Genomic DNA, 23,804 nt, shown 5'->3' with positions numbered 1-23,804 from the left:
TATTTTAGCTGTGTTAACACTTACAAAAGACCAAGTCTTGCACTGGAGCCTCAGGTCCCTGCAATGGGATCTGATTGTACATGAGAGAAGGTTATAACAAGGTCATCATGCTTGCAGTTATCAGCAAGGCCCAAAGGCAAGCCTGCCTTATAGTGAGCTCTGTGCTACAGTAATTAGTGCTAGAATGAGACTCTGGCATATAGAGTATCAATTAGATGCTGTAAGATCTTGATTTTCCAGTTCAAGTGAAAGGGGCTAGAAGGAAAAAAACGGACATGGTCCAGATTATCTTGACACCTTTATTAAAGAACAAAAACAATCATCATATTATCTGAAAGAGTGTTTCCTTTTAATGTTGTGCCATTTTAAAAGAACCACTAATGACTTACAAAAAATGTATTTTAAGGGGCAGCTAAGTGGCACAGTGGATAGAGCACCAGCCCTCTATTCAGGAGGACCTGAGTTCAAATGCAGCCTCAGACATATAACGCTTACTAGCTGTGTGACCCTGGGCAAGTCACTTAACCCCACTGCCTATCCTAAAAAAATTTTTTTTTACTTTATATTAGTACTAGGTTAAAAATGTTGATAATTGCACATTGGTGGAATTTGTGTGACCTGGGACCGGTCACTTCCCCTCATTAGGTCTCAGTTTCCTGTATATAAAATGAGAGTGACTAGATGTTCTCTGAGCTCCCTTCCAGCTCTAGTCTGCTATTGCTCCATCAAGTCCTTTCTCAGTTTACACAGACACTGTTGTGCTTCACAGTTATAGGTAATGCAATTTGAAGACAGTGTGGTGTAGTGGACAGAGTGCTTGAAGAACTCTTGGAGTCAAGGAGATCTGGGGTCAAGTCCTTCTTCAGATGCTTCTCAGCTATATGATCCTTAATAAGGCACTTAAGCCTAAGACTTGGTTTCTTTCCCTGTAAAATGGGGGTAATTACAGTACCTACCTCACGGGTTTTTGTGAGAATTAAATGAGATAATATTTGCAAAGCTCTTTGCGTACCTTAAAAAATAAAGATATAGCTATACACACAAAAATGCTAGCCTATTATTATTAATCATGATAGTGATGAAGGTGGTGAGGATGATGATTGAAAAAGTGGCATGGCATAATATATATAGAGAAAGACCTGGGTTCGAAACCAGCCTCTGACACACAGTGTCTATAGGACCCTGAGCTTAACCTCCCAGGAGTCTAGTCAACTGAAGGACTCTTAAGATACAAAGGAAGTGTTGCCCTGTGTTGGTAGAGGGAATCCATCACTGGGAGCTTCCTATACTGACGAAATTATGAAAATGGCAAAAATGTTAATAAGAATAACAAACATTTCTAAAGTGCTTTTATCAAAATGAAAATTTTTGTATACCCAAAGAAAATCCCAGAGGTTCAAAAGATATCATTTTTCTCACCCTAGAAATCTAGTGGTTCTTGTAGGTATTATTCATTTCTTAAATGTTAATGTTTGCCCTAATTAACCTCTGACTGAGAAGCCTGCAATGGCACCCCTTGCCTACTGAATAAAGCCCAGATCCTTAGCTAGAAATTCAGGGCCCTTCATAATTTGGCCCCAATATGCCACTCTAGTTTTATTTTCCACAGCTGTATTTACTAGAGCCTTTTGTAAGGATAGAGTGGGTTCAAAACCACCCCCATCCCATTTTAGCCTTCATGCCTTAACTAGGTAAGAGCATGTCTCAGTCAATCAGTCAATTAGTCTTTAGCCTAAGGGCAAAAATGTCCTTCAAACAAGAAATATGTTTTGTATGCTCCAAGGAAAGTTGGCCGTCCCCCAGGAGTCATATATAAATTACAAAACTAGCTGGAACTGGATTCGTTCAAAAGGTTGGAATGAGTATGGTGGTCAGCCAAGCCCCTTGAGAAAGAACTGCTTGGAGGTGGGGAAGGAGATCCCTCCGGGGAAGACTGGTCCAGAGGACTTTGAACTCCCCATCAGTTTCCTCTCCATATCTTCACATCATCCAACGCCAGTGTCTGCATGAAGATGCAAGGAAGATGGTGCAGATCTGCCAGGCGGAAGGGAACCTTCTTGAGCATCCCATAGAAGGGAGACAATAGTTCTAGCAGTCCAGAGCTGTGAGTCGTAGACTTTTGGCAAATGTTTTGTACTCATAGTTCTTATTGCACTTTCTTAATAAATACTCCTTCCTTAAAAGCTACTTAAATCAGGCTGACTAAATTGATTTTCAGCTGATAATCTTGGGAGGGGGCACCCTGGTGGGGCCTAGACTCAATGGCATTAGAGAATCGCTCTTGATTCCTTGGGGGACCCACAGAACCCTGAAGGGGAGATAATAGCCAAGTTGTGAGGACCTGGCTAGTCATGGGAGTTGGAATAAGGATCCTCAGGGCTTGTATTGGCTACTGACTATAGCCAAATTAGACTAATGGCCTTCTCTTGCTCTCTTGTCTCTGTGTTTTTGTTCACATAGGACCTTCTACTTGGTACAGATCCCCTCATTTGTTATCTTAGCCAGTTCAAATCCTCCCCATGTTTAAATATGAAGACTTGCCCCATCTCCCCCAGTCAAATGTAATTTCTTCCTCCTTACCATTCTCATAGTACCTTATTTTTATCTGTTGTGTAAGTGCCATTAGATTGTAAGCAGGGACCGTCTTTTGCCTCTTTTTGTATACTCAGCACTTTTAACACAGTGCCTGGTACATAGTAGGTGCGTAATAAATGTTTATTAAGGGGGGCAGCTAGGTAATGCAGTGGATAGAGCACCAGCCCTGGAGTCAGGAGAACCTGAGTTCAAATCCAGCCTCAGACCTAACACTTGACACTTACTAGCTGTGTGATCCTGGGCAAGTCACTTAACCCCAATTGCCTTGAAAAATTAAAAAAAAATGTTTAGTGAACCGAATTATTTTATATTAGTAGACTGTGAAGGCCTTGAGGACCAAGGACCATGATGCGTTCATTCATATTTGCATCCTGAGGTGTGCTGAAACCATTGGTACCAATTTGACTCAAAAGATCCAGTTGTTTAAATTTACACCCCAGCAATTAGCCAGCACTACAAATCAGGCCTTGATTTATTGTTTTGTTCACTGTCTAGACTTAAGAAAGTGATGGAGAAAACGTTAATAATGCAAATTAAATTTAAGAGCGTGTTGCACATACTATTTTTCCCCCCAGAGAGCTGATTGTTAAACATTTACCAGCATACTCTTCTTTATGTCCCTTGTAGTTCTGTGAAGAGAGTCTGGCAAATATAGGTATTCATTAAGAGTTTATTGATGGAATAAATATATTTTAATACACTAATTGTGAAAATATCAGTAATGAGGCAGTATGATATCTCTCTGGGTTCTAGTCTTAGCTCTGACTCACTGTGGGAATGGAACCTCTGAGATCCCTTCCAGCTCTGGGATTTTGTTATTCAGTCCTTTGTCTCACTCACAGACTATCTGTTTATCATATAGATATCTGTCAGTCTTGGACACTGAATCCTTCCATGCTGAAGCATTTCATAGGATAGAGAAGATCTGAGCCTCCAAGGATCTTAAAGATCTCACCTAATCCCCCTTATTTGGGAGAAGCAGAAACAAAAGCCCCAGTGGCCCGCTCACTCTCACATGTCTAGGTAATGGAAGAACTAGATTAATAGATTCCTGGGCCTCTTAACTCCTGCAACATTCCCGAGTGCTGCCCAAACCAGATTAAAATGTAACTGAGAAATATTTAACAAAATAAATAAAAACACAATAGGACACAGATAACATTTATGTGGTTTTCTGAGACAATATATTGTCTGCAGAGATCCTTGTGTAAGGTTTAATGACCCTGTTTCTATATGAGTTTGACGTCACCGCAGTTAGAGCATTAAGCAAATGGTAAAAGAAATAGCTAGGGGGCGCCATAGTGGGAGTGCCTGGAAGAGAGTGAGGAAGATTCATCTTCCTGAGTTCAAATCCAGCCTCAGAACACTTACTGTGTGACCCTGGGCAAATCACTTACCCCTGTTTGTCTCAGTTCCCTCATATGTAAAATGAGCTGGAGAAGAAGATGGCAAACCACTGCAGTATCTTTGCCAAGAAAACCCCAAATGGGGTCACAAAGAGTTGGACACAATTGAACAACAAAAAAGCAGTTCTTTGCCCATCCATGCTCCAGTTCCATCTATCAAAAACAGACTGAATAATAACTCAATCCCTTGAATATACATGCATGTTTAGTATAGACGACCAATACATTTTGTGCATCCCTGAGAAGACCACATTTCCTTGATCCTTCTAAATGATAAAAGCTTGAGTTTGATTCATTGTTTTGCGGATTGTCTAGATTTTTTAAAGTGATGGAGAAAATGTTAATAACATACATTAAATTTCAAGGTGTGTCGTGCATACATTTAGCCAGTTGTTAAACATTTACTAACCCACCCCTGGATGCACTTCTTTCTCTCAGGGTCTTTAAGGAGAAGAGAAGTGCAGAATTGGAAGGATCCTCAAGGAGTCTAATTCCTTGCTTTGTTCATGAATCCCTTCCACAAAATCCCCAAGTGTCAGTGATAAAGTCTCCTGAGGAGGCTCATTTCATTGTCAGACAGCTCCAATAAGTTCTTTATATCGATCTGCCTCACAATGATTTCCACTCATTGTCTCTATCTTTGTCCTTTGACTTACCTTAACTAGGTAAGAATGTGTCTTGGTCAATCAATCAATTAGTCTTTAGCCTAAGGGCAAAAATGTCTTTCAAACAAGAAACATGTTTTGTATGGTCCAAGGAAACTTGGCCATCCCTCAGGATTCGTATATAAATTACAAGACTAGCTGGAACTGGATTCATTCAAAAAGTTGGAATAAGCATGGTGGTCAGCCAAACCCCTTGAGAAAAATACTGCTTGGAGGTGGGGAAGGAGAGCCCGCTGGAGAAGACTGGTCCAGACGATTTTGAACTCCCCATCGGTTTCCTCACCATCTCTTCACATGAGCTAACAGCAGTGTCTCTGAACATTACCTCTGAAGGTTTTAGTCTTTTCTTCTCCAGTCAACGTCCTCAGTTCCTTCAATTGAGTCTCACATAATGTGACTTTGAGCCTTCTCATCATTCTTAGGAAAAGTCTCTCCCTTATCTTTGTTAAATCTTTCCCACCTTGCCAAAGCAGTCTAGGTGGTCAGCCTGAAAGCTAGGGAATGACCTGCTAAAGTTTCTTCCTTCATACGTTGCTTTTAAAACATGACCTCAGGAGCAGTGAGCCAGCACTCTACTGACAGATTGAGCCAATGAGCTTTTTTGACAAAGCAGGTTCACTCTCTGAAAGCCCCCATCAAAGCAACATCCTCATGTCTCCTAAAGGTAGCAGGGACCACACATCTCACTATACCCTCATGTTCATCAGAACCATCTTCTCTTTCCTCTACTTACACTCCCTTTGACTCCATCTAGAATAGTCATCTCTGTTACTTCTCCACTGAGATCTGTGCCTCTGATTGGCCTTTACCCAAGAGCTTTGTCAATCTATGGTGCTCTTCCAGTGAATTTAGACACAGTAATCTCAGTGGGCCAGCTGTGACCATGACCTTTCATCTTTGGCAGCCTCTTTGTGCAACTGATTGAGACATGTGAAATGTATTTTTACCTCTGACTTTCATGAGCCTGTTTTATAACTTAGAACGCAGTTTTCCAGACCATAAGGGCTATTTAAATATGATTTTGCTAAGAATTTATCCTGCTCAGTCAAGATTCAGATATAGCTTTCACAGTTCTTCTATTTTCTTTTCTTCAACTTGGTTCTCCAGGGAATGTAGCCTCCTGTCCTGAGGCCTACATACTTAATGGATAACTGTTGTTTTGAATCCATGGTGTACTTTGACTTCTTATATAACTTGGCCATCTGGTGATCCATTCTATTCAGGAAGAATGCCAATGGAAAGATCACTGGACTGAGTCAGGAGACCTGGGTCCTAATTCTGATCCTGCCATTAATTGGTTATGTGATCCTAAGAAAATCTCTGGGCCTCAATTTCCTCATCTATCAAATGAGAGGGTATGACCAGATGATTCCGAAGGATGCCTTAGCTCTGACATTCTACATTCAATTGCCTCTTTCTACCCTGACTTTACACGTTCTGAAATCCTTCCCACTCAGATAGTCTGTTTTACAATCTCTTTGAATATCTTTACAATCTAAAACGTATGGTCTTCTGGCTCTGTTGTGCTCTGAAATTCTACATTCTAATGTTCCTTTCAGTTCTGATATTCTGTCATAGAATCACAAAGTCGGAAGAGATCTCTTAGGTGATCTCACCCAACTGCCTCTGAAGAAGAGCTCCATTCAGCTCTGCATAAAGACCTCCAGTTAGGGAGAACCCACTACCTCTCCCTCCTCCATCCTACTGTGGAATGGCTCTAATTGTTAGGAAAATTTGTACTTTGTTTTGCTTTTCCTAAATCTGACTCTTTGCAAATTTCACCCACTGCTCTGGGGCCAAGCAGAGATCAGATTTAATTTTTTATTTACATGGCAGCTCTTCAAAATTTCGATGGCATCTACCACATCCCACATCTCCCTGATGACTTCTCAAGGAACCTTCTAGCACTGACTTTCTGTTGTCTAGAGGGCCAATTCTTTGCATGTCTAGAATCCAATGCCTGACTATCTCTCTTGCTGGATTCAGTTTCCTAGGTGGGATTAAATAATCTCTAAGGCCTTCCAATTCAGAGATATTTTGACTGTCCTCCAATATAGCAGGATACGTGATGCTATGACTGTCAAAGGCCGCAGGATCCTTTGATACTGTGAAATCCTGAGCTTCCTATAGCCACTTTTGTAGCTTGTCCATTTGTTCCTAAACTGCATTTAGAGTTATAGTTATTGTAATTACCTTTCAACCATCACAGGTTTAAAAATGATCTCAGGGAGCTATTAAAACCTTTTGGATCAATAGGCCTTTGTGAATGTCTACAGTACCTGGAGTGGCAGGAGCTTCACTGATATCAGGAACAAGTTAGGATGCCGTCGAATTATCATTCCAGCCTTCTTTTTCTCCAACATGTAGAAGGGCTCCTTGCCCTGCTGGAGTTTCTCACTAATCAGAAAGCTGGATTAGTTTACTCAGTCATGTGTTCTCTGGCTTGTGGAAATTGTTTCTTCTTCCATGGGTGACAGTCCTTTTATGCACAAATTGGAAGGAAACAAAAACATTTAGATTCTTCTGGATGTGGCCTCATTAGGCATAACGACATGAGTCCAACATTTCCCCCTGAAGCCACTGCTCTAAATGAGCTCGACACTTTCATCATCAGTCCTTATGTCATCTACATTATTAATAGGTAGAGTGAATCAATGCTAGAAATGAACAAATATAATCAGGAAGAGGTTTAGCCTTCCTTATTATTTCTCTGTATTAGACCCTTAGCTGGCCTTATGGATAGGTTCTCTTCTCAAGGAGATAGTTACCTCTCTGTGGTGCTGGCCACTTGCTGAACTTGGCTTTTTGGGATTTCTCCACAACTATTCCAGGAATCATTGCAAGACTTGAAAGGAATATTGCATTCGGTAACAGCCAAAGCAGCTCATTGGAGTCCATACATTATTTGGGTAAGCTTCAGCACCAACAACCTTCTATCATTCTCTTCCCTGTCTCCCTTCCTTCTTCCTTCACTCTGCAACTGAGGCCCTGGGGAGACAGCTGTTGAATTTGGGAAGTGATGAGCCAGAAGCAGATGATTTTGGAGGAGCAGCACCAAAGCCACTGGGTTCGTTGCAGCCACGTCTGGTTACAATTCACTTCATCTTTTGTGGGGTGTGTCTGTTGGAAAACCGACCAATGATATCCGTGGTGTCCCTTTCTTCCCCCTGCCTCTTGGCATCCCACCTTACTGCCCTCTTCACCCCTCGGGACCTTTTGCCCCCTTCTGGATCTCTTCTCTCATTCTGGGACTCTCAGCATCTTCCACTCATTCTGCTTAAATCTCCCTCCCCTCTTCTTGCAGCCATTTTCTTTCTACCTGGAATGTGATGATAATGAAACAGATAAAATATGATGAGAATAAAAATCTTAAATAGCGACAGAAAATAGGGATGGGGAATGCCTTTTGCATTTGACAAAAACATTCCTACTCTAGGGCTAAGTTCTCCCTCTGAAAACTTGAGTTCTTCTGAGGGTAAGCACTATCTCTTATTATCATGAGGCAGCAGGCGGCACAGTTGATAGAACACTGGGCCTGGAGTTAGGAAGACCTGAGTTCAAATGCAGCCTCAGACACTTATTAGCTATGTGACCTTGGGCAAGTCACTTAACCTCTGTCTGCCTCAGTTTCCTCACTTGTAAAATGGGGATCATAAGAGCATCTATCTCCCAAGATTGTTGTGAGGATAAAATGAGAGAATATTTGTAAAGCATGATGCCTGACACATAGTAGGAGCTTAATAAATGCTTCTTTCCTTCCTTCCCCTTATTTGTTGTGGCATGTGAAATGTCCAGCTCAATGCCCTGCCTGGAAAGACCCCTAACAAATACCATAACCTCCTCATTCACATTGCAGTCGTTGAAAGATGCTAGCTGTCATATACATATATAATTGACTATGCAGCTCTCGTTGCTATGACACCAGCATTTCCCCCATTCTTCAACTGTAAGAGCTATGATTGTAGTTTCACTGTTATGACCTCATTCTTAAGGAAGCAGCCTAGAATCCTTTCAGCAGTTCCCCACCCCCACTCCCACCCCTCACCCCCAGGAATTGGCTCACACTAACCACCTTGGAAAGACAGAAAATGACTTACCTATGTGGCTTTTTCAAAAGATATAGTACTTAAATGGATTCAGTGACCCATCCACCTTCTCTGTGAAGTACTACAAGTGATGCATCATCATAATGATCCCTTCTGTTTGTGCTCAAGAAAGTAATGGACCATTGAAAGCACATCTAGTCAGAGTACCCATAAGGAGCTTGGAATGTCCCACCTAGCAGTGGGGGTGTTCAGTGCCTAATAAATCTCAGGGTGACGAGGATTCATACATCCTCACCGCAGAGAATGGAGGCCTCCCATGATTAATTTTGCTATAATAAAGCATCTATCTTAAGGAAATTAGCTTCTTTTCTTTTCTATGAAGATCTCTTCCTTAAAAAAAAATCCAGCAGTGCAGAAATTTTCCCGTTTTCAATTTTCCCTGCACATAAAATAAGAGGAAGATGAGGGAGTAAGTCAATTTCATGGGAGTAGAAACATTTCTCTAGCCATCATTCTCATATCCCTGCTCACTTTCCAATTTACTCTCACAAGCCAGGTGGAGTTTGGTTTGGGCAGCTTCACTTCTGAACCTTAGCAGAAGCTAAGCATCACTTTAAGATTTGTTGTCATTATCATCTTTGTCTACTCACATATATTTACTATCCTTTGGGAAGATGACACTGTTCTTTGGTGCTTTTCTTTACTAAACATTTTGGTTTTAAAAAAGGAAGGAATAGTTGAGAATTGTTCATACCTAGGTATAAGTACCTAGGTAAATATATATTTCTGTATGCATCTTAGTATCTGTGTGCCTAGAACCCAAAGGAAATCAGGTGGTGGCAAAAAAAAAAATCCATGTCATAAACTTCTCATTCTGCTTTGTTTTCTTGGTTGATGGGTACTGGTGGCTCTAAGTGGGATGTGAGATGCAGGGGTAGGGATGAGGGTGAGCTACGGTTTCAGCTACCAGGCTGATAGTCCAACTGGACATATACCCATTTGTCCTAATTCTAAGGCTAGTGTGTTGTCTCCTACACCACAATGTCTTTCATGAATAAATATGCAGGCTCATTTCAAGCAGAAAATGCTGGAAATGGATTTAGATTTCAGCCATGAATAACTTTTGATTTCTCCTTAGGTGCCTCTGGAGTCCCTGATTGGGGAAAGGTTCCCTGGCTTAGTGAGGACAGCAGGTTGCCTCCGGGAAGGGGGGGTGACATTTGCAAAGAATTTCGCTGTTTCTCCTTCACTCCCCTCCTTTAGAGCTGTTCTAATTTCAGCAAAGCAGCTTCCTTTTCTCACAGCTCACTTTTGAAACAGCACCTTTCATACCCAAGAGCCCAGAAACTCTCCAGAGCTTAACACAACCTCTGTCTGAAAATTTGAACAGAATTGATCTAGAAACAGGGTGCTTCTTCACCCTCCTGAAACAAGAGGAAAGTAAAGGACAGTAAAAGAACAAGTGTCAGCAGTGAGATGTTTGCCTATTCTAAGGCGAACCATAATGCATAGAGTGCTGAGCCTGGAGTCAGAAAAACTCATTTTCTTGAGTTCAAAGCTGGCCTCAGACACTCGCTAGTTGTATGACCCTGGGCAAGTCACTTAACTCTATTTGCCTCAGTTTCCGCATCTGTAAATAAGTTGGAGAAGGAAATGGCAAACCAGTATCTTTCCAGTAAAATCCCAAATGGGGTCAATGAAGAGTTGGACACAACTGAAATGACAGAAAAATAACATCATCACTTTCTGATTAGAAGAACACTGACCCAAGATCAGAGATGCTCAGACTACATGTGACTTAGATGAGGGATTCAGAAGACTTGGTAGAAAGAGCACAGGACTGGATGAAGTCCAATGTGTTCTGCAGCTTCTTTGTTCTGACTCCTAGCTCCTCATGTGTTAAATGAAGTTATTGGAGGCACCAAGGGAGTGATGGGGGGGAAAGCAGAGGATTTGGAGCCAGAGAAGAGCTGGGTTTGATAACTCACTGTACTACTCATTACTTGGGTGACTTCAGACAAGCCACTTCTGCACTGACCCTCAGTTTCCTAATCTGTAAAATGAGTGGATTAGACTAGGTGACCATTAAAGTCTGACATCTCTAAGTCTGTGAAGCTGTATATTTAGGGGGGGAAAAGATTATCTCTTTCTGGGTCAGGATTTTCTAATAAAATCTGTATGTTAGCAGTAAGACTTTGGATAAGTCACTTCATCTCTCTCTCTAAATCTCAGCTTTCTCGTCTATGAAATGAGGTGGTGATTTGACTGGGTGATCCCTTTCCGCTCTAACAGTCTGTGGGTATCTGATTCTGAGTGGTCTTGGGTGACCCAGAGCCAATCAATTCCTCAAATCAGGGTCATGTACCTTTTGCTGTTTGTGGCCAGGCTCCCACGGGAAATTGCTTCTCATCAAGAGTACAGCCAAAGGAACCAGGCATGGTTGTAGAATCACTGAATGACTGTGGGAAGGGCAATCATGGAAAATAAATTTAGCAAGGAGCTCGTGTGTGTGTGTGTGTGTGTGTGTGTGTGTGTGTGTGTGTGTGTGTCTGTGTATGCAACTGCAGCAAGTCAGGCAAAAGCTTCTCCTCAGCTCACCCACAGTGGCCAAGAGCCAAAGCTGGTTTGCAGCTGTGTAAATTAGAATGCGCCAAGCCCTCGAGAACATTGCTTGCAGAGTGTTCAATCTCAGGACGTGAACCTGGCAGATGTTCAGCTTTGGTGGCATTTTCCACAATTTACTGTAAACTGCCACTCTGGGGATGTTTGTTCCTGCCACAATCCCACTGTTTCCTCACTCTGACTTGTTTCTTCCCACCTAGGTCCTCGCTGCGAAAGTTCTCAACCTTGTTCTCCCCAACCTGTCCCTAGGATCCATAGACTCCAATGTGATTTCCCGAAATAAGACCGAGGTGAGCTTCTCTGGAAATCTTTAATGAAGGTATCTTGTTGGTTATTAATAATGACAACAGATTAAGGTAGACAATCACCTGTCTACCCCTGACTTGTTAGTTGGCTCTCCCAATCACACCCTCATTTGCTTGCTATGTGCCAGGAACATTACTAAGTGCTGGGGTACAAAGAAAAAGGAAAAATGGTCCCTGCTCTCAAAGAGCTTATATCCTGGGACAGGTAGGTGGTGCCTAGAATGAGAAAGACCTGAATTCAAATCCAGCCTCAGGCACTTTCTAGTTGTGTGAACCTGACTCTGTTTACCTCAGTTTCCTCATTTGTAAAATAAGAATAGTAATATCACTTGCCTCCCAGTGTTATGGTAAGGGTCAAATGAGATAACAATTGTAAAGTCCCTGGCAAATAATTGGTGCCATATAAATTTTAGCTATCGTCATTGTAATCATCATCATCATCATCATTCTTATTATTATTATTAGCTATTGATGGGAGAAACACGTGTTTACAGAAGAAAGTGTTTACTGATTCTTGAGTCAGAGGACCTGGGTTCAGATCCCACCTCTGATTCTCACTACCTGTGTGAACCTGGGCAAATCACTTAACCTCCTGGGGTTTCAGTTTCCCCATGTGCAAATGAGGGTTTTCAACTAGATGGTCTTTCCATCTGTATTCCTATGTACATAAATAGAGATATGCAAAATAGCTATACAACAGATGGAAAGTAACAGGAGGAAAGGCATTCAGCAAGCATCTATTAAGTGTTTACTCTGTGCCTGGAACTGAGTAAGCTCTGGAGATGTAAATACAAAGATGAAATAGTCCCTGCTCTCAAGAAATTTTTGTTTTATGGCAGAAGACTACAAATCACATTTTTACTACAGGTGTATATGATTGACCCCATAGAATACATTCATAGAACAAAATAGTGTATAGTCTGTCATTCTAGGAGAGCATAATGAGCTAGTGTAGATACGTGATGCAATGTTACCACTCTCCAGAATGGAAAGACCTCTAGGTTTAGGGTCAGAAGACCTAGGTTTGGATTCTGGGTCTGTCACTGGGTGACCTTGGGTAAATCACTTTATTTCTTCAGGCTTATTTCTTCCATTATAAATTGGCGAGGATTGGACTAGGTGATCTCTGAGTTTCTTTCCAGCTCTAACTCATAGGGTCCTTTTAATCTGAGCTTGAATGAAAAACTCCAAGTTTCCAGGTGGTTCAGCTCCATTGAGCCTCAACTTCACTATGGAATGCCATTAAATTGATCTGCCCCCTTCTTTAGTGAGCATTCAGTTCTAGGCTTTGAGAATGCTAGACTTGGAATCTAGACACAGGCTCAAATCACGATTCCTGGCTGGGTGATCATGGGCAAACCAAGTCATGCCACTTGTCTTAGCCTTGATCTCCTCATATGTAAAATGGAGGTAAGAGTATTTACACTGTCCATCTTACCTGACCACTGTTCAGAAAGCACCTTCTGTAAATCTTGAAGAATTGTAGAGCTGTGAGCTTGAAACATGACTCAGTTTAATCCTGTAAATATTTCTGATCATTTTCAGTCTAAGCACAGCCCTACCCAATCTACTTTGAAGTTATTTAATCTCCTAGATTAGATTTATGGGAAAAGATGTAGTCCCATCTATGTGACTTGATGATCTTGACTATGTCTGCAGCTTGGAAGAAAAGAGCCCCATCTGGGGATGTTCATAGTAATAGCTCTTCCTTGGATGAAAAATTCCTATTAAAGCCAATTATCTTAGCAACAGCACTGATAGCACAACAAAGAAAAATCTCTCGGGGAGGAAGCATCCAGGTGTAGACTAAAGGTTGTTTATTTCTGCACCTAAAAAAAAATGTGGGTGAGACTGAAAGAAGAAAATGAAAGAGCTGTAGTAGTCTTGCATTAAAAGGGTTGACATCTGGATTTTAATTTAATATCAAGTGATGTTAAGGGTTAGCTGGTGGCTCAGTGGATAGAGTGCCAGGCCTGGAGTCAGGAAGGCTCATCTTCCTGAGTTCAAATCTAGTCTCAGACACTTACTAGCTGAATGACCCTGAGCAAGTCATGTAAGCCTGTTTGCCTCCGTTTCCTAACCTCTCCAGTGTCTTCATCAAGAAAACCCCAAATGAGATCACAGAGAGTCCAACATGACCGAACAACAAGAAGAATATCAAGTGGAATGAAATCCAGGGCTTTTTGAGGCAAGCCAGAGTGTCAGTGTGGTGTTGTTGGAAGACCTTTGGACTCAGAGTCAGGAATCTTGAGGTTATGTCCCTGCTCTGGCATTTATTAGCTGCTTGACCCAGGGCAAATTACTTCTTTCTTTGAGCCTGTTTCCTCACCTGTAAAATGAGGCTAAGAGGATCATCAGATTTAGAACTAGAAGAGACCTCATTAGTCACCTAATAATCTCTTCATTTGAAAGATGAGGAAAGTGAGACCTGGAGAAAGGAAAATTCATAAAGATTCAAACCTACGTCCTCTGACTCCATGAATTCTTAGCTTCATGGGATTTTGAGCTGAAGGAGCCCTCGGTTATTAGAGAATTATGGATTTAGAGGTGGGAAGTTCATCTAATAGAGACAGAATTAGAACCTATTTCCTCTCTAAATTCACCATTCCTTCAACAACTCTAACTCACGGGGTTGTTGCAAGGAAAGAGCTTTATAAACTTTCAAAAAGTACTTTCAAAATTTGGAGGAAGGAGAGGAGGAGAAAAAGGAGGAGGATAGTGATGATGATGATGATGATGGTGATGACGAAAGTAAAATTACAGTATTAGTGTGGCAGGCAGGTCCTGCCATCTCTCCATCCATCCCTGTCTCCTTTCTTGCTAATGCTCCAGCTTTCTGGCTGGCCAGGTAAATGGTGTCATTGGTTCAAAGGTCTTCATGAATTCCCCAGTTGTGAATATGCACGAAAGCAGTGCCTGAGTAAGATAAGGACCAAGACTGACCCAAGCTCTTCTTCATTTAGTACATTCCTCTTTTTTGTTCATTAGGTTAGATGGTGAGCCAGTAGGCTGTAAATTTTGTGTCTCCCTTGAGTATTCTGTTATTAGCTTTGAAGTGAACAAAGACAGGAAAAGGAACATATTCCAGGGAAAGCCTGATAGCCAGAGTTTTTGGTTGGAACATCAGGTCATGATATGGCTCGTTTGGGTAAGAGCTCATCACTATTTCCCTAAGCAAACCATTTGACTATAGATAGACTTCCCAAAGACCATAGAAATGACAAATGGAGAACATGTTTCTCCAACTCGCTACAGTGAAGCAAGATTCTCAAACAGGACGTAAGGGCATTTCGAATAGGAGAGAGATGTTTAGAAATCTCTTTGTAATCAGATTTTGCTTTGTCCTTTGAATGTCCAAAGTGGGATCTTTTGGGAACTCTTTGGCAAACTACCTTGCAACAGACCCAAGGAATCCAACCAAGTGTTATGATCTTTCTTGTTCTGGCAGCTGCCGACCCACAGAGAGGCTGCCCTGCCTGGGCTCAGTGAAAATCTTGCCAGAGGTAATTCGTGTGCCTCCACAGGTGTTAAAGGGGCAGCTAGGTGGCACAGTGGATAGAGTGCAGGGCCTAGAGTCAGGAAGACTCTTCTTTGTGAGTTCAAATCTAACCTCAGATAATTACTAGCTGTGTGACCTTGAGCAAGTCGTTTAAGCCAGTTTGCCTCAGTTTCCTCATCTATAAAATGAGCTGGAGAAGGACATGGCAAAGCTGCTCCAGTATCTTTGCCAAGAGAAACCCAAATGGGGTCATGAAGAGCCAGACACCGCTGAACAACAACACCAACAGATGTTCAAAGTGGGTGAGAATCAGAATAGTGGCTCCAGAGAACAGCTCAGTCTCCGTGCATCAACAATGTTCCACAAGGTCATTTCAAAATCAGACTCTGTGTTTAGGGTGCAAGATATGATGCTAGGTAAACATTCACCCCTGCAGTCCTGAGTTTTCTGATCTGTAAAATGTGAAGGTCGGACCAGATGGACTCTGAAGTCCTTTCTAGTATCACTGTAACATCCTGTGTTCTGAGGTCCTTCCCAACTCCAATAACACTCTGTTTTAAGGTCCTTTCCAGCTCTAATGTTCTGTGTTCCAAGGTCCCTTCTAGCTCTAACATTTCTGTCCTGAAGTCCCCTCTGGTGCAGGTTTTGTTAAGTTCCCTGCCAGCTCTGACATTTCATAAAATGCAGGAAAAGTAGGTTAGGACCCTGGATTAAGCATTCTGTTTGCAGGGGCACTCTTCAGATTTCACTTTACTTCTCACCATAAATCTCGTAAGCACCTGTCACATACAAGGATCTTGAATTGGGCACTTTATATATACAAACAACAAACAATTCCTGCTCTCAGGGAGCTTACAGGCTACCTACTGAATGATATGAGTGGGATAAATGACTCAATTCCTCCCATTGGGAACCCATGAAATTGTTCTAGGTGACCTTGGTCAACTTTATTGGAGGAGGGCTGCTTTTGAAGGAGAAGGCTTCTTCCCTCCTCAAGCAATCAATATATATCCAAGTGCTTTAAGATCAGATCCACTGATTTGTTTCAAAGCTGAAACATTTTAGCTGAGACTCTAAGCGCTCTGGTAGTAGCTACGATAAGACAGTTTCTGAGTGCATGGTGTCCTAGGGACATTCATTATTTACATGTCAAATATATTCCTCTTCCAGAACCAGCTTTCTGCCCTCTATAAATATCTTTGGGATATCCTCCAAGAGCATTCTTACTAGTTTATATTCACAACAGGCAGGCCATATGGTGAGTTATATGTATGCAAGTCATAGTTACAAGTCAATAACTTTTGCTTACTTCGTTTTCCATCTAGAATTTCCCCCTCCCTCCTTCTGGTTCCCCCCATCTTCTTAACACAAACAGGGACCAGTTTCCAGCCATACGTAATAGATCTTTCTCCATCATTCCCCACAGACCAGTCCACAAGGTATTTTCCAAAGACCTGGGTTCAGGCCCCCCTTGGTCACTGTCCAATCCCTTCAGAAAGGCTTCTGCCATGACAGTGAAAGACTGGAAATACTGAGAACTCTAACTAAGCCATCCAACAGCTAAAGCTAACCCCTTCCCTCCCACACAGCTTTCTGCAGAAACTCCCTCCTTGCAAGGATCATTACCCTTCTAATAAAGACTGTTTTTCTTAGCCGTTTTGAGCTTAAAAACATCCATCACTCGTATTTTATAATCCACACAAAAGATGTGTCTGTTTGCTGCAGCTAAAAATTCTTTGTTGCTTAAAACAACAACAACAACAACAAAAATCCACAATCTGAAGCCCATTAGAACATCTCTCGACATGTGCTGCATTGTATGGGGGTGGCTGATTGGGGGGGTGTGGGGGAGAGGAAGACAGCTTATGTGAATTGAGTTCCATTATTTTACTCCATGGGAATAGAATGTCTGTCAATGCAGTTACCTGCCCCCTTTTGATGTTTCCCCCCCAGAGCCCTTCCCTTATTGACTTTGATAAAATAGATAGGAGCCAGCCTTGAATTCAGCTGCTCCCTGAGCCCAACAAACTGATGGACTCCAAGCAAAGGCTGGATCAGGCTGGAGAATAGGGACAGCTCCCATTTATTCAGTGCCTTATGGTTTGAAAAGCTCTTTGCATATATATAATCTAATAATAACAGCTAGCATTTACATTGTTTTTTAAAGTTCACAAAGCACTTTACAAATACTGTCTCATTTGATCCTCACAATAACCTTGGGAGGTAGGTGCTGTTGTCATCATCCCCTTTTCACAGATGAGGAAATAAAGGCAGGCGAAGGTTGAGTGACTTGCCCAGTGTCACATAGCTACTATGTAGCTAAGGCTGGATTTGAGTTCAAGTCTTCCTAACTGCAGGTCTGGCATCTATCCACTGCACCACTGAGCAACCTTATTTGAGGAGCTCAGAGAGTTTGAGTGATTTACCCAGGGTCACAGAGAAAGTATCAGAACTGGGATTTGAACCCAAGTCTTCCTGACTCCAAATCCAGTACTCTATCCATAACACTGGATTTGGAGTGTTTCTCTGTGACCCTGGAAAAATTGTTAAAGTTCTCTGAGCTCCCCAAGTAAGGCTGCTAGAACATAGAATCTTTGGGCTAGAAAAGACCACAGAGGTCACCTACTTTAACCTTCTCATTTTAGAGATAAGGAAACTGAGTTCTAAAAAGAGGCAATGGCTTGCCCGCAGTCACACAGCCAGTTAATGAAAGAGGCAGGATTAAAATCCAGGCCTCCCTGTCCCCCAGCCCTGTAGCTTAGTGCTTATTTTCATGAATGTCCTTTGCCAACTTGGGATTCAGAAATTGAGGCTTGTTTGATTCTAGGATTCTAAGGTCAAGAATTAGGAACAAGGGGGCAGCTAGGTGGCACAGTAGATACAGCACCAGCCCTAGAGTTAGGAGGACCCGAGTTCAAATGTGACCTCAGACACATAATACTTACTAGCTGTGTGGCTCTGGGCAAGTCACTTTACCCTAGTTGCCTCACACACAAAAAAAAAAAAAAGAAAAAGAATTAGGAAAAAGGAAGACTATAACTCCTCACTTGGTACCATATAAATTCCCAGAACAATTTTAGGCAACTGACTGCAGCTGGAAACCTTGGCTGGAGGGTGTGAGTAGCTGTCCACTGACCAAGCAGCTGATTCCTCTCTGTCTTCTAGAGTTACTCTGGGGCTATATCAGCTGTTATTTCTGTATCTTTATAAAATGTCAGGAACCATTCGTTGTGAGGGACAGCCGACTTTCAGCATTGGCCTCAGTGGGAAAGGAGCTGTTCAGGCCTCCAAAGGAAGAGTGATGGAACAAAGGGGGCAGCGGTGTTTGGCCAGAAACAGAGAAGATTTAGGGGACCACATGATAAAAAGAGTTAAAGGCATCAATGCAAGAGGTCGGAACCAGGAGTGATCAGTAGCTATGTCTCAGTATAAGACATTTCTCTCTAATGATTTTGTTGTTGCTCCGCTGTTAGTCATGTCCAACTCTTTGTGACCCCACACTTGGCAAAGATACTGGAGTGATTTGCCGTTTCCTTCTCATTTTACAGATGACTTGCCCAGGGTCACACAGCTAGTAAGTGTCTGAGGTCAGCTTTGAACTCACAAAGATGACTCTTCCTGACTCTAGGCCCAGCACTCTATCCACTGTACCACCCAGCTACCCCTAATAATTACAGTGACCCAATGATGAAAAAAGCTACTTCAATGGGTAATGACCTCCCCATCACTGGAAGTATTCAAGCTGAGGCCAGATGCTGTCAGGAACGTTGCAAAGTGGGTTTCCTGTGTGGAATGGGAGCTTGGGTTAGATCATCTTTAGCATTCCTCTAAGGAAAAATGAGAAGACAGTATGGTGTATAACTGATAGAGGGCTGAACTCTAAGTCGGGTTGACCTGGGTTCAAATTCTATCTCCAAAGCATGTTGTGACACTGGGTAAGCCACTTAACTTGTCGGTTTCTCAGACATCTCTTTGAGATGATAAATTGCAAAAGAGTTACTGGTCTGCATTAGTAAAGGAAGTTTCTTCACGAAGAGCTCTGCAATGGTGATGAAAGCACAGGTTTGAACAACAACTTTAAAAAAAGGATGGCAGTGTGAGGGATGGCAATGTGATGAAAGCATTGGCTTTTCAGTGAGAGGACCTGGGTTCAAATCCTAAACCTTGGGGGAAATCATTGACCCTCTCTGAAGATGTTTCATCCTCTTTAAAATGGGAGGGAGATGAGCTAAACAATGATTTCTAATGTCTCTTCCGACTTGAAAGCCGCAGTCCTTCCAACTCTAAGATCTGTGTCTCTATGGGTCAGACAACTCTCAACAATCCCTTATCTGGAGTATTCTGTGATAGGTTACTTCTAGACATTTTGCTAAATCTTGGTGCCCTCTAGTAAATGTAAGACTATCCAGTGGCTTTAACTTTGATCTTCAAAAAGTGATGTTTTACAAGAATAATAAATGATCTCTATGCGTTTGATTAAATGGCCTGTCTTTAAAATCAAGCCTTCAGTTTAGGTTAGCCCTATCTAATTTTCTAATCAACAATCCATTACCAAACATTCCTCCATCAAACTGTAGCATCCCTTAGGACAGAATCCCTTGTTCGTAATGGATGTTTCTTTCACCAAAGACCATGGGGTGTAGTGGTAAAAACATTGTTTAGAATCCCAAATTTGCTTCTTTCTACCTGTGTGAGCCTGGGGCATTCACTTAACCCTGCTAGGCCTCAGTGTCCTTTTCTATAAAATTAGAAGATTGGACTAGATGGCCTCCAGCTCTAAATGCCATGATCTCATATCCAGAGATTATGGTCACTCGTTGCCACTGGTGTTGGGATATTCTGATTTGGCTAAGAGAGTAGAACATCAAGTTACCTTATTCTACACCCTGTTTTGGAGTGGAGACTGCCTGGAAACCATAGGGTGTCAGACTCTTTCCCTGTGCAGGAAGCTTTCTTCACTGCAATGTTTTCTTTGCAGTCTAAGTAAAGGGGGCTTTCTTAAGTGTCATGTTAGGTCCTCAGGCTATAGGTAAGCTCAGCTTCTGAGAATGCTCTCATCCCACACTCCCAGAAAAAAACATCAATCCCTTGCCATGAATATGGAAAGGTAATTCTCTGCAAAAACCCATGTCATTATTATATCTCACACAATTTGTCTGGGCTATGATGTTTTAAATTTTTTTGAGTTCTTGTCTCTTGTACAGCTGAGAGGGAAGTCAGACTCACCAACATGAAAAATGTAAAGCAACCTCTAATAAGACTGGGCTGTCTGCCAGTATACCATCTAGAAGCTTAGCACTCCAGTGAACACTGAAGTACTACTGATACCCATATAGGCTTGTCAGCCAGCTCCTCCAAGTAGAACATAGAATGTCAAAGCTTAGAAAGACTCTAGAACATGGAAAGTTAGAGCTGGGGGAGGACCCTAGAACATGGAATGTCAGAATTGGGAGGGCCTTTGAACGTGGAGTGTCAGAGCAGAGAAGAACCCTATAACATAGAATGGTAGAGCTGGTGGAGGACCCTAGAACATGAAATGTCAGGTCTGGGAGGGGACTTTGGAACAGAGAATATCAGAGTGAGAAGAAATCTTAGAACAGAAATTATAAGTAGAAGGAAATTGAAACATAGAATGTCAGAGCTGGAAGGATCTAGTAGGGGCCTTAAAATATGGAATGCTTCAGATGGAAGGGGAAATCTTAAAACATGAAATGTTATAATAATAAAGGAACTTAGATGACAAAATGTCAGAGCTGGAAGGGGCCTTAGAACAGAGAATCTCAGAACTGGAAGAGTTTGGCACATGAAATGGTAAAATTGGGAGGGTCCTGAGAACATAAAATGTTCTAGATAGAAGGATTCTTGAAGTTCTTCTAGTCCAACCCCATCATTTAGGACAGAGTGTCTTAACTGAGACCCAGAGAGCGACAGTGAATTTCCCATTGTTGCCCAATGGTTACTCTCAGCAACAAACCTCAGTCTGAGTCTTCATCCAGTGCTTATAGTCTGCAAATATTTCACGTAATTATTTATGTGATACCACCCACTGACACTCTATTGCAAACAAGGTTTATGTTCTTATTTCCCATTCAAAGAATCACAAGATCGTAGATTAGAGAACCTAAGAGATCATTGGCAGTTGGTGAAGCTGTGGATAGAGGCCTGGACTTGAAGTCAGAAAGATCTCAGACACTTATTAGCTATGTAATCCTGGGTAAGTCACTTAATCACTGCCTGCCTCAGTTTCTTTCTCTGTAAAATGGAGATAGTAATAGCACCTCTGCCTCTGAGTTGTTGTAAAAATCAAAGATAATAACTGTAAAGAGTTTTGCAAACCTTGCAGATTCCAAATAGGCTACATACATTCTAACTATGATTATTATCTTCCACCCCCATATTTCACAGAGGAGGAAACTGAGGCCCAGTGAAGGGGATCTGCTTTGCCTAAAGTTACAGAAGCAAATGGGAAAGCCAGGATTTGAACTCAGGTCATCCCACCCCAAATCTAGCACAATTTACACAGTACCACATTGAAAGACTGATTGTTGTTCTTATCTGTCTGATAGCTACGTGTGCCACCTCCCTCAGACCATTAAAATGTAAGGAAAATGGATCTTAGTTTTCTCTTTTAATTTAAAAGTGATATCTAATTGAATGCTAGGAGCGTTTTTATTTTTTGGACCAGATCTATGATTTCATAGATGTGGGGAGATCCCAGCTCATAGCTCCCTCTGTTGGCACCTTCTCTGCATCTTATACTTTTGGAGTTACCTTAGGACACTGACAAGTGATTTAGCCAGGGTCATTCAGTCAGTATGTGTCAGAGATGGAACTTGAACCCAGGTGTCTCTGGCTCAAGCTGAGGTTAAATTTTGGGTGTAAACATTTATGCCCCAGAAATCACAAGTTACAAATCAAGGTTGGATTTATTGTGCTGCTGATTGTCTAGAAACTGTTAAAAAAAAAAGTGATGGGGAAAATGTTAGTGATGCAGATTAAACTTAAAAGTGCATGCCCTACTTTTCAGAGAGCTGTCTGTTAAACATTTTACCCACACGCCCCTGGTCCAAGGCCAACTCTCTATTCACTATGCCATACCTTTTATTATAAAGTAAGATGGAAAAACTACAGTCCTAAGATTTGGCAGCAGGGACAGTCCCTTAGTTATATTCAGTCAAGGCCTTATTGAAAACTTCTAGGGTATTGACTGAAACTGTATTAGCATTGGTTTTTTGGTTGTTGTTCAGGCATTTCAGTCACATCGGACTCTCGGTGATTCCATTTTGGTGTTTTGTTGGCAAGGATACTGCAGTAGTTTGCCATTTCCTTCATCAGCTCATTTTACAGGTGAGGAAACTGAGGCAAACAGGGTTAAAGGACTTGCCCAGGGTCACACAGCTAGTAATTGTCTGATGCCGGATTTGAACTCATGGAGATGAGCCTTCCTGATTCTACGCCCAGTGCCCTATCCACTGCAGCACCACCTAACAGCCCTTATCATTGGTTACCGTTTCATTCATTCAAAGTTCTTTCTCCAAAGAGATTTTACTTTTAAAATCCTCAAAGCCCAGACACTGTCCATTGACTGTCTTTGAGTTTAACTTGCCCAAAAAAGGCATTGCAAAAATAAAGGTTCGTTGAACTGAAAATCCCTGGGAAATAAGATCAATTCCCCTTTCTTTGGCCCTTTAAGGCATAGGAAGCATTCTTAGCACCACCGTGTGTGGCAGGCAGACAGATAAGTGGTGGAGCCAGGGTCTCAAGCCAGGTCCTCTGACTCCAAGGCCAAGGCTCTTTTCACCATGCCAGCAGCAAAAGATTTGGCGTGGAAAGAGCTCTTTGGAAACCCTTTTACTTCCTTCTAAGCAACATGGTCTCTTGTCCTTTCACCCACAGTCCTAAGTCCGCCTCCCATCTCCTCTCCTGCCCTTTCCCCCACATCTGCTGACGACACTGCTGGCTTGGCAGGAACTCAGACCCAAAACAGGCCATTGTCTGAAGTGGCCAGTGTGGGCCAGGACAAGAAACAATTTGAACTGCATCTCAGGAAGACAGTAAAGCTGTTGGCACCATTAACCTAGGGAGCAACCTTCCAGAGGGACCCTCAGCATCTTCTGTGGGTCATTAAAAACCAATCTGGGCAAAGCTCCTGAGGGAATTTGAAGGAGCAGGCCTGGGAGGTTAGGAACTTGACCTTGGAAGGCCGTCCAACCTCAAGCTCTGTAACAAGAGAACCAGACATAACCTCCCATCCCAAGACACTCAAACCATCACAAGCTCCACTCAGCAGTGGAGGGCCCCCAGATGGATGGCCTGGCACCAGTCCTGGGGCAGGGAGTAGGACAGACATGATCCAATGGTGGTGCATTGTTCAGTCACTCCTTTTTTTCCTCTGGCAATTCACAAATACCCTGGTTTTTCTTGACCGCTTCCAAGCATGGAAAGGAATGCGGCTAAATCTGCTGCCCAGATTGTGGCTCTAGGAGGGCCAGAGATTTCAAGCAAGAGGGGACCTTAGACATCATCTAATCTGATCCTTTCTTGAGCAGAATCTTTTCCCTGACATGTGACCAGAGATCTAGCCTCTGCTCGCAACATCTTCAGAAATGGGGACCTAGCTACCTCCTAAAATGCCCCCATCCTGCTTTGGGACATAGGCAGTTCGG

At 42.3% G+C, this 23,804-nt stretch overlaps 1 protein-coding gene across 5 annotated transcripts in view; it reads left to right on the top strand.

Annotated features, from left to right (window-relative positions):
- Positions 1-23,804, top strand: part of MGLL (monoglyceride lipase) — a 186,762-nt gene that overhangs the window by 149,403 nt on the left and 13,555 nt on the right. For 3 of the 5 annotated variants that reach the window (XM_020981186.2, XM_020981187.2, XM_020981181.2), the window contains exons 6-7: positions 7,498-7,575; positions 11,535-11,624. In XM_020981186.2, the coding sequence (XP_020836845.1) occupies positions 7,498-7,575; positions 11,535-11,624 (168 nt within the window). The remainder of the gene's footprint in view (positions 1-7,497; positions 7,576-11,534; positions 11,625-23,804) is intronic. The other 2 variants (XM_020981180.2, XM_020981182.2) reach the window with 1 other exon arrangement.

Source organism: Phascolarctos cinereus, unplaced genomic scaffold, assembly GCF_003287225.1.
Source record: "Phascolarctos cinereus isolate Bilbo 61053 unplaced genomic scaffold, phaCin_HiC Scaffold_4;HRSCAF=312, whole genome shotgun sequence".
Lineage (NCBI taxonomy): Eukaryota > Metazoa > Chordata > Mammalia > Diprotodontia > Phascolarctidae > Phascolarctos > Phascolarctos cinereus.
Note: the sequence above shows the minus strand (reverse complement) of the source record. Positions and strands in the feature narration are given on the sequence as shown.